The 11,090-nt window shown below is 31.0% G+C and overlaps 3 protein-coding genes across 8 annotated transcripts in view; 1 reads left to right on the top strand and 2 right to left on the bottom strand.

The window, feature by feature from the left end:
• Positions 1 to 157: 157 nt before the first annotated feature.
• LOC140045414 (uncharacterized) lies at positions 158 to 2,307 on the top strand. Its single transcript, XM_072090292.1, has 4 exons — positions 158 to 638; positions 896 to 1,064; positions 1,307 to 1,423; positions 1,862 to 2,307. The coding sequence occupies exons 1-4, from the start codon at positions 412 to 414 to the stop codon at positions 2,036 to 2,038; spliced, it is 690 nt and encodes a 229-aa protein (XP_071946393.1). The 5' UTR covers positions 158 to 411; the 3' UTR covers positions 2,039 to 2,307.
• A 739-nt stretch (positions 2,308 to 3,046) lies between these two features.
• On the bottom strand, positions 3,047 to 5,274 carry LOC140045415 (mitochondrial import inner membrane translocase subunit Tim10-like). Its single transcript, XM_072090293.1, has 2 exons — positions 5,123 to 5,274; positions 3,047 to 3,740 (listed from the first exon to the last, which is right to left on the bottom strand). The coding sequence occupies exons 1-2, from the start codon at positions 5,254 to 5,256 to the stop codon at positions 3,551 to 3,553; spliced, it is 324 nt and encodes a 107-aa protein (XP_071946394.1). The 5' UTR covers positions 5,257 to 5,274; the 3' UTR covers positions 3,047 to 3,550.
• A 907-nt stretch (positions 5,275 to 6,181) lies between these two features.
• LOC140045411 (kinase suppressor of Ras 1-like) overlaps positions 6,182 to 11,090 on the bottom strand; it is a 48,264-nt gene continuing 43,355 nt past the window's right edge. For all 6 annotated transcript variants that reach the window (XM_072090283.1, XM_072090285.1, XM_072090289.1 and 3 more), the window contains one exon: positions 6,182 to 10,953. In XM_072090283.1, coding sequence (XP_071946384.1) covers positions 10,801 to 10,953 — 153 coding nt within the window. In that variant the 3' untranslated portion in view covers positions 6,182 to 10,800. The remainder of the gene's footprint in view (positions 10,954 to 11,090) is intronic.

The following is an 11,090-nucleotide window of genomic DNA, read 5'->3' as shown; positions in this document are numbered from 1 at the left end:
TGCTAGAAATGTTATTTATAATTATTATATATAATTAAATATACATAGATCAAAGATACAGGTTAGGATTATAAATAATTGGTTGAACAGTTTTTTTAAGTAGGTACTTATTTCAATCATTCATGTTTTGAGCACTGTATATAATTTTGTTTCTTGACAAAGAATAATTTGTCACATTTATTTATTTATTTATTTATTTTGTGGACGCGATAGAACAATCATGAAGGAATTATTTATCAAGGAACAAATATGTATGTTTTTTGAGAACTGTAAAAACTCCTTTTTTTTTCTGGTTAATGAATATTCATAGACTTGCGATGACGTCATGTACTCATTTCCGTCTCACGCTTGACTTGTCATTACTAGTGTATTGTGCAACAAAATATTATGATTAAATAATATATCTTGCGTATGTATTGGCAAAGAATATTCTTTGATATTGGTAAGAAAGTAGTGAACACTAAGCACAGACTAATACACACAAGAATGGAGTTTTTAACAGAGAGTTACTTGGTTCAAAGAGATACACAGTGGCCGCGTAAGGGTAGCCATATACTGGCTCAGTACACCGATAGCTATGTTGTTGTATATCAAGCATTTAATCCGCAAATAGCAACATTTGCAGTAGAAAATCAAAGGTAAGCTGACCTAGAATATTATTAGCATATTATATTATAGGCCTATTTAAGAGGTTTGGTGAGAGCAGGGTGTTACATCCCTATGGGAGATAGGAAGGGAAGAGTGCCTATAGTAATGTGTATTACTACAACAGTTTGACAAGAAAAATTGGAATATTTTAAAATCTTATCTTGTTTTTTTTATATGGGGTTTATATGTCTGTATGTGTTTTTGAAGCCATTGATTAAATAAGAAAACCAATGTTATTATCTTTCAGATTTGGCGGGAAGTTCAGTTTTGAGCGCATGTCATGGATAAAAACAAACTTTTTGTGGATGATGTATCGATGTGGCTGGGCCAGTAAAATAAACCAAGAAAGAGTTCTTGCTATCTATTTAAAGAGATCAGCTTTTGACGAGATACTATCACAAGCTTACACAGCACAGGTATTTATATATTCACCAGTGACATAATTTGATGTGTCTGACCCAAAAGTTGATGAATTACAAATACTTTATACACATGCATGAAATTTCTTTGTCATCACTGACAAAAATGGACAAAATTTTAATGACATTTACAATGTAATAATTTTTTTATGCAAACTACTGCAGTCTGCAAACTTTTGGCAGAAAAATAGAGACTTCCAAGAGACATAAAATTGTATTATTTTGTTTATGTATTTTAGGAACAGAAAAAAGCAGGACTTGATGAAATATCCGTGCGATTACAATGGGATCCTGACCATGATCCACACGGAGCAAAGGAAGAACGAAGAGCAATTCAATTGGGGTTAAAAGGAGAGGTAAACACTGATATTACGTTAACATGTCATCTGAAAGACACTGCTCTACATACAATAACCTTAAAGATGTACTGTCCCCCCAAAAACATGAAGATTAATAAAATCAGACCTTAAATCGGTGATTTTAATCAAGTTTTATTCACTTCTGTAAAAAAAAAGAAAAAAATTATTAATTAACTTATAAAAAGACAAAGAAACGTTTAATTTTAACCAAAAACCATTGTCCGACAGACAATTTTTCAGGTGAATAATTTGTTTTTTGATCCAGTTTTTGGTCAAACTGAATAACTATTATGTGACATTAAAATGGCACATAAAAAAAAAATTGAAAAAAAAATTTGTTAGGGTGACAGTATATCTTTAACGTCTCATTTGAGAGATGATTTATAAAGAACTTCTTCCTACTGTACTAATCTCTGTAAATAATCTCTTTTTCAGGTTCTCCACAAATATGCAACTGAATGGATCTTGAAGATAGAAGATGTAACAGATTTTGTACATGATCAGTCACAAATATTAAAAACAAACCAAATAGAAGAATTACGAACTGCGAAGGAGGCGGCATATCCAGTTACGGATACTAAAACAGCTCAATTGATTGGCGTTGATCTATGAACTGATAGACCTAAAACTATAATTTTTAGTTAAAACTATAAAAACAAATAAAAGAGTTGATAATTGCTGAATTATACCAGCTTATGTGCTTCAAACTGAACAATGCTAACCCAGGAATTGCATTACCAACTTTTTATATTATTTATAGCCTCTTACAGTACAATTTTTTCCTCCATTTAAAAATATCATTTACACAAATACACAACATTGGCCAGTTATTTGTAATGTATTAACATTTATCTATAAAAGTCATTGAAAACAACTATCATTATTATTAATAAACCTTTTTATTGCATGTTATTGTTAAACAATATGTATATTATAGCAAAGAATATATATCACAAGAATGAGTATTCCACGATTTTTGCATAAGAAATTTGTAACAGAGAGCTCCAGAGAGTGATGCCCGCCCTCATAAGGGCGGATGTATACATACTAAATAAGACTTGATTTAATAGACATGATAAATGTCACATTAAATAGAATTATGATAATAGTTTTTGCAATTGTAAACTATTTTATAATACATATTTATTAACAAACTAGTGTTTATTCACTTTTACAGACAATTATTTACTAACATGCTAAGTTAGTTCACAAAAAAGGCCTAACACAGCAACACCAAAAATCAACGAATATCACTCAGCACGGCCTATTCTTTACCATTGCCGTGTACTACTGTACGCCCGGTAAATTAAGTATTGTTTTTATGATATAAATTAGTATAAAACACATGTTATTAATAGGAGAAAATGTTAAATGTCATTAACATTTATTTGTTTTACCAGAAACAAGTTAAATATAGGAATATTATTAAACTATCCTTCGTGAAAACGCGTAAACACCAACACGCCCGGTCACGCTATCGTAGCGCCCGGTTGATAAATCAAACTGTGTATACGGCAGTTTTTACTAAATAAATTGCATAAAACGAACAATTAAATATTCAAATAGTATTTAACATGATGTTGGCATGTAGTTGATAACATTTTTATCATCGGAAAATACTCCGGTGGTCCAGCATTTGATTAGTGAAACCTTCACAAAAAGTTGTATACATCCCAGATACATCCACACTTATGGCGGCGCCCTACCACATGGACAATATTACTGTTACAGGGAAAATCGCGGATTACTCATTCTTGTGATATATATTCTTTGATTATAGGTAAATATTTAGCTAAAGTAATAAAATAACACTGTTCAAGTTTGATTTGGTCGATTCATGATATTTCGTTGCGTTTGTGCCATTGTTATATTCAGAATTTAAAATACTGTAATCATTTGGTAAAGAATTTGATTAGATTCATAGTAAACTGAGGTAAAATTAGCTTAGGTCAAAGTTCATTCCTCTTTCATCAGAATTATTACAGCAGTAACAATTGTTACAAGTTGTTCACCATCCTCCAACATCATCTCCAAAGCAAAGTTGTTAATTATTCGAGAGGACATTAGTGAATATACTTCAAATAATATTCGAGTTTAAAGTTCAAATTTCTAGCAGGTCAGAGTTCATTTCTGTTGCACTTTCTTCAGCATTGCATCATCTTGTATTGATTTCTCTGTGAGGGTTTTTCCAAGACTTTCGTGAATTTCCAGATACTTTGCTACACAACGATCTAGGCATACAGCTTCTCCTTTTGACAGGTCGCCCTCGTGATAGGTTGACGGTACGCATTTGCTCTGACACGTGCTGGTCATCCTTTAAAAAAACAAATGTGATATAAAAATCAAATTTTGGATGGAGTGCCGCTAAATACCACGCTTTTCATATCGTCTTTAGTTACTCACCTGTCATCTTTATTGAGTGCAAAAGTTACACCAGATTTGTTTTTTCAGGGGGGGGGGGGTGGGGGGTGTGTCACGATAAATATGGTCCGGGGCCAAAATCGGTCCGGCCGGACCAGTTTTGGCTCTAAAATTGTGGCCAAAAGCAGTCCGCCACTGCCAAAATCGGTCCGGGCTTTTCTTCTGTCGATTTTAATTGAATTACTAGGCCTATGATGCTGTTTTAAGTTGTTTATGGCTAGAAAAATATCCCATGATATATATTAGTAAGTTATCTTGTCGGATAAATACTATAAATAAATGTATTTTATCTAAAAACATGACTTAGGTGTTCACTCATATTTCGGCCTGCCACACACTCACATGAACGGGTATGAGACGCTGATATTGCCAGCTAGATTTTATTTATGATTGAGGCCTTTTTCCGTCCTCAGCCTAATCAATATTGGATAATTGTTTTATAATAATTGTATTGAATTGATATATTGATTGATTAACCATAAATAATTAATAAATTAAATTGTTTTTAACATCATGGGGAAACGAAGATGTTAAAAAAGAAAAAATGGATTAAAAACAGGCAGAGATACATATTGTATACAAGAAGCTTAATTAGTATTAATTATTGATGAGTTACTACTAATAATGAAAAAAAAAAAACAGGCTTAATTTATAATATTAAAAATAATAACAAATAAATCCCCGTAGTTTTCAATAATGACTAATCATGGCCTTTTTTTTAATGATATATACATTATGACTCATTTTGCGCACCATATATTTGTAAGACCGGACCATATTTGGCGGCCAAAAACAGTCCTACTGCCCGGACCGATTTTATCCAGGCCGGACCAGTTTTGGCAGCCAAAATTGGTCCGACCGGACAGGTTTTGGCAGCCATAAATGGTCCCCCGGACTGATTTTGGCAGCCAAAACTGGTCCGCCGGACCGATTTTGGCCCGGACTGATTTTGGTGTGACAGGTGCAGTGGTGGATGTGCAGCACCTATTCTTTTTTCGAGTCTAAATAATATTGATTACCATAACAATTAATTACAGTAGAACCTAAATTTGAGATAACATGATAAAAAGAATAATACATGTCAGTGTAGGTTTTCCTATATTTCAAATGTTGGCCAGGCCCTAGCCGACATTATGATGCAGGCAGCTAAGCAGGTAGAAACCGCCCTGCCGACCGAATTCACCACCCGTCCGTCGTCAATCATTGCATCGCCTAGGCTAGGCCTAGCCAGTATTCAAATAACTAAGTTAATCTTTAGAATTGAAGATACTTTACCTGTTATACATATCAGCCATCATTTCAATTTCAAGTTCTGCCAAAAGTTGCATCTGCTGTTGTTGAGATAAAGAAGACATTGCTGTAATTTCTTGCCCTTGATTTTGATTTGATACACAAAAAAACTTACACATGGGATTGGAAAACAATTACTATGAAACGCCGACAGTGCCAAATAATTGATTCATTGCAGTAACTGAGTCCAGGTTTTAACTATTTCAGACTGAATAAAATTTTATATCACAAAGTAAAAAATACAACACCACAAAAAATAAATACTATACAAACAGCTCTGTATGTGTTAAATTTTATTTGAATATTGATAAACATGAATATTCATATTCTAGGATTGTAGATTTCGAAAAATATTCAATCACTTCATGAATATTTAAATTCCATATACTGTATATCAAAATTCTAAAATGAATATTCAATCATTTTCATGAATATTTAAATTCAATGTACTGTATACTGTATCAAAATTCTTAAATGAATATTCAATAAATTTCATGAATATTTAAATTCAATGTACTGTATATCAAAATTCTAAAATGAGTATTCAATAAATCGATAATTAAATCAGTTAAATTAATTCATTAAATAAATTGATTTTGTACAACTTTATTCATATTCAATCATTTTAGAAATGAAAATTTAGTAAATATTCAACAAATCTATATGATATATCCAGTTCATTCTGTTTGGATACATATTGATTATTCTTTATGAATATTCATTAGTATACTAATTACATCATTCATATTCATTATAAAAGATGATCAATTATTATAAACTGCATATAAATATACTTGCAATAATTGCACTGTACACATTACATTGTAACCCACATGGCCATGTAGTAAATTACAATTCCTATTTATGTAGCAGACTTCAGTAATAAAACAATCATTGTGTTCATTATTACCATCATATAGCCATACATGGTTATGAGATAGCCACCATGGTTATAAGATAGCCATCATGGTTATAAGATAGTCATACATGGTCATGAGATAGCCATACATGGTTATGAGATAGCCATACATGGTTATAAGATAGCCATCATGGTTATAAGATAGTCATACATGGTCATGAGATAGCCATACATGGTTATGAGATAGCCATACATGGTTATGAGATAGCCATACATGGTCATGAGATAGCCATACATGGTCATGATATAGCCATACATGGTTATGAGATAGCCATACATGGTCATGATATAGTCATACATGGTCATGATATAGCCATACATGGTTATGAGATAGCCATACATGGTCATGAGATAGCCATCATGGTTATGAGATAGCCATACATGGTTATGAGATAGCCATACATGGTCATGATATAGTCATACATGGTCATGATATAGCCATACATGGTTATGAGATAGCCATACATGGTCATGAGATAGCCATACATGGTTATGAGATAACCATACATGGTTATGAGATAGCCATACATGGTTATGAGATAGCCATCATGGTTATAAGATAGTCATACATGGTCATGAGATAGCCATACATGTTTATGAGATAGCCATCATTGTCATGATGATATAGCCATAAATGATCATGATATAGCCATGGTCATCATAAACCCATATATGGTCACATCATCATGGTATTCACATACTGTATCATCATCCAACATAGCCATATTATGATTACACATTGTGTAGGCTTGTTATACTACTGATGACTTGCCTAGAGTAGCCACATGTAATCAAATTATGCCCAGTTTATATCGCCAAGATGTACTGGCATGATCTTACTGCATTTATACAACCACGATGCACTCATATAGAGTCAATATGAACTTATTAACAGGCTCATATCATGATGAAGCCATATCATTCCACTGTTTGTAGACCAATACATTTTCATAAGAAATATAATACAGTAGTACCACGGTTATTTTATTATGGTGAATATTCACCACAAACGCTAGCAGACATTATAGTATGTATCATTTTTATAAAAGCAAAAAAAATAATATATATTTTTTATGTTATTCATTTTTAACTATAAAATCAAATTATTTAAATACTGAAAAGCTTTGTTTACAAATTAATATAGAAAATGGCATTTTTATATATTTAAATTAACAGTTAGATACGACAAAAGTATCCACAGCTGATCTTTTTACAGCTTTTTCGTCCATGTCATCATCTCTTTAATATACATATACTTTCCTTATACAAAAATTGATATCAATGACGTATATAAATAACAGGAAAACAAGAAATAAAGCCTTGTCTACACTATCAAAGTTTATGTGATAAAAAGATGTGATGTGTTCATATATGGACATGATGATGTCATATCACTACCATATTTAAGCATATCACTACTATATTTGGGCACATCACACTGTTTTTTTGTCAAACTAGTTTGGTAATGTAGACAGAGCTGGAGAGTAAGCATTAAAAAAATAATACAATTCTTGACAAAAAAATAATTATTGAAACAAAAAATATCTTTCTCTTTTATTTAAGGTCATAGTTCGTTTGGTTGTTTAATGAAAACATTTTAAACTAAAATTAGGTCTATAAAAAGTAAGGTTATTTTTTTGGTTTGAATTCATCGTTAATATACTCAAACTGAAAAACAATCCCTTTACGTCCATCACATTCACAAAAAGGCATTCGTTCAAAATCACATACAGTACTTACACAAAAATAGAATTAAAATATCACATTGGGTGTACATTTTTTAACAAATTTTAGGAATAGATTATTAACATAGGAAGTCAAAATCTCAATTTATCTGAAAAAAAAAATAAACTTTAAAAATAATTCCATTTTGTCAAATTCAATTTTTTATATATTTATTTAAAGTTCTTAAGCTAAATTTTTACGTTTATTATTTTGTTTAATCATTAATAAGGTTTTAATTAATTCAATTTTCATGGGCTGTTTTTCAAACTGGCAAACCTACTCATTTTTGATATGGTTTAATATTTTGGTCATGCACCAAAAACAGCTACCAGCATATAAATAGACTCTCTCTTAAATCTCTTATTAATTCTCTCTTCAATGTAAACTAAGGTAACAGTACTTCTAAAAGTACACTCCTAAACTGCCCTCTGTACAGTCACCTCTCCCAATAATCTTGGGCTGGTTTTCCCGAAAAACTGGCATTCTGATTGTGTTTTTAATGGTAAAACAAATGGGACCTTTCGGACCACAAGAAAAGTTGGGTTTTTAAAGAATTTCTGTAGCTTTCAGAGAGTCCAGTATAGGGATTTTTGACTGTATATTATAGTAACCAGAAGTGATGGTGCAAAATTAATTTAACATATTTTCTGCTAAAACTTAATATTATTTACAATAGCTCTTACAAAACATACACATAAAGGATTATTAACTTTAACTAAAGATAAAATAAATATTAGAAAACAAATTAGAAATGAACAAAAAAACTTTAGCTTTATGCATACAATTGGAGATTATTATTTGAGTTAATATAAATAAAAAAAAAGAGAGATTAAAAACAGAATGTTTTAAAAATTGGAGACCAAGACAGGCGATAAACCTTTGAAATAATAATGTGTGTCTTTTAATGCTACAATCTCATTTGCAAAAAGTCTCATATTTGGGACGGACCCATGACGTTAGTAGCGCGCACTGCACATTTCGACAGCTACAATGAAATTATTAACTATTTTTTTATATCTATTTTTTACAGACTGTTCCTGGATCCGTGCCTGGATATTATTACTGTTTTATAGTAATGGTAATAAAGATATCTCCCAAATGCTATAATAGCTATTGGCATATTACAACCCTATACAAATCATTTTTAAGTAATTTTTAAGTGTAAGTTAATCATTCTATTTAGAATTTTTAGTAGATTATCAATTTATCATTTATGAATAAAACCATGAAGTTTTAAATATAATAATTGCCATTGTTTATAAATTGTTAGATAAATTTATATAAAAATAAACACAAAAATGACTTTGAAATACAAAATATTGCAAAGTATTTTTAAAAGCAAAAACAACAAAATGGTCAATAAATAATCACCTGGATAGCAATGGATGAAGAAATACATATAGTTTAAAAATTATTTAAAGTATTGCTTTTAAGAATCATCTGATTCCAATCACCTCTTATTAAAGACCACGTATTGAAGGTATAAAGAAATTTGTTTTTTTCTTTCTTTTTATTTTCATGGTCCTACTAAACACTATGTGCCACACAATGCTATACATAACATGCCTAGGTTACGGTTAGGATTAGGTTAGGCACATGTGGTATTGTCAGTGTGGAAATGTGTGGTGTGTGTGTTGAGTAGGACCATGGAAGTAAAAACAATGTTTTACCCGAAATAATAAAAACTGCACCGCATGTTTAAACTTCCCTATTTATGCAATAGGCAATGCCTGTAGCAAGGATTTGTACCAATGATGATGACATTAAAAGGCAAGCACCAAGCTATAATACCGCATTAAAGATATAGCTGTAAATGTATGCTTATTCAGACTAAAGTATGGTGATCTTTAATTAGAGGGAGAGCGTTTTAATTTTTTTAACAATTATCTCCTCTCAACCTATCCCCTACAAACCCCTTTAATAATACTTATATTAGATTAAGTTTTTGTGTACAATGTAAAGCTTTTTAATACATACATATAAATGTCTCTTATCTACAGCTTATTCTGAGTGTACAAAAACAGATGTGGCATGCACAAAGTTAGTATTTACAAATGTCTTTACAATTGTGTTAACGCTTCAAGTGGATTTGAAATAATTTAAAATAGCTATCAACTATATAAGTTTTTCCAAGTATGTTCTTAATATTAACAGTATAGTTCATTTTTTAAGATAAACTCCCTTTAACCCCAAATTAAGGAGTATGCTTAAGAAAAACCAAAACATCGCCAGTGAAGTTTGAAGATTCATAACCCATCGTCAGAATGCTAAGTTCCTTCTAGGGCATTAAGAGGCACTGGAGAGATACTGGAGAAACACTAGTATTTCATAGTAGAATCAAGACGGTAAGAACATTAGTTTTTGAAGAATTTCTTGTCTTCAAAGAGTTTAGTTTTTGGAGAGTTAAATGTATGAAACATAATAGAATATATTAATAACATAATAACTTTATAATGATATATATATTACATAAGAGCATTCCATTAATAAATTTGCATATTTTTTTAAAAATATAAAAATTTTCGTAAACCCCTCAAAGCAACCGAGGTATTTGCTTAGATTCAAACAAAACTACAAGGAAAAGCTTAGAAAGAAATGTTGTCTGTACATTTACTATATATAGTAACTTCTCATAATTTATTGTTTTCATTTGTTTTTTTTTTGCTATTATTATGAAATTATCAATATGGTAGTTGTGGCATTATGAAAAAGATATTATGAATTATCAAAAACAATGATTTTGAGAATTTTAGATCGGTAAAATGAACAAAAGAAATGAATTTAAGGATACATAATTTACACTTTTACGATTGCATTTGTGGTCGTCTACACATCTACACTTCATCCGCAGTAAGCAAAGAGTATTTTGTTAACTGGCTTTCTTGTAAATTGAAATTTCAATGTTGACCTTTGTAATGCATCCTTATAGTGTTCCTATTAAGTTTAGTCCGAAACCTGACAAGCCATGATTCAGCTGTACTTAACAATTTAGAACGCAACCTTTGTCGATTTTAACAGTTTAAAAGACAGACTCGGCTGATCTTGATAGGTGGAGGGGAGTAGAAGGGCTCCGTCTAATTTGACGTCGGGGTAATCGATCTAACGTTTTGGTTAATGTTCCGAATGACGGCCTTATACTTGGTGTATAATTCCAACACATCATTAGAATTTCCTTCAAAGAAAAAACATATATTCATTCATTCATATATACATATATACATTTATTCATCAACACTAAAAGATGGGCACATCACATACTTTTGTCACATAAATTTTGATAGTGTAGACAAAGCTTAAACCAACTCTTAC

The sequence above is a fragment of the Antedon mediterranea genome, chromosome 3 (genome assembly GCF_964355755.1).
Source record: "Antedon mediterranea chromosome 3, ecAntMedi1.1, whole genome shotgun sequence".
NCBI classification, from domain to species: domain Eukaryota; kingdom Metazoa; phylum Echinodermata; class Crinoidea; order Comatulida; family Antedonidae; genus Antedon; species Antedon mediterranea.
This window is presented reverse-complemented; position numbering and strand designations above follow the sequence as displayed.

Excerpts from the sequence above, each read along its gene's own strand:
- LOC140045414 (XM_072090292.1), top strand. The coding sequence starts at position 412 with ATGTATTGGCAAAGAATATTCTTTGATATTGGTAAGAAAGTAGTGAAC. Across the intron at positions 1,065-1,306 it reads CACAAGCTTACACAGCACAG|GAACAGAAAAAAGCAGGACT; the intron begins GTATTTATATAT and ends TATGTATTTTAG. Across the intron at positions 1,424-1,861 it reads AATTGGGGTTAAAAGGAGAG|GTTCTCCACAAATATGCAAC; the intron begins GTAAACACTGAT and ends TCTCTTTTTCAG.
- LOC140045415 (XM_072090293.1), bottom strand. The coding sequence starts at position 5,256 with ATGTGTAAGTTTTTTTGTGTATCAAATCAAAATCAAGGGCAAGAAATT. Across the intron at positions 3,741-5,122 it reads ATGGCTGATATGTATAACAG|GATGACCAGCACGTGTCAGA; the intron begins GTAAAGTATCTT and ends GTTTTTTTAAAG.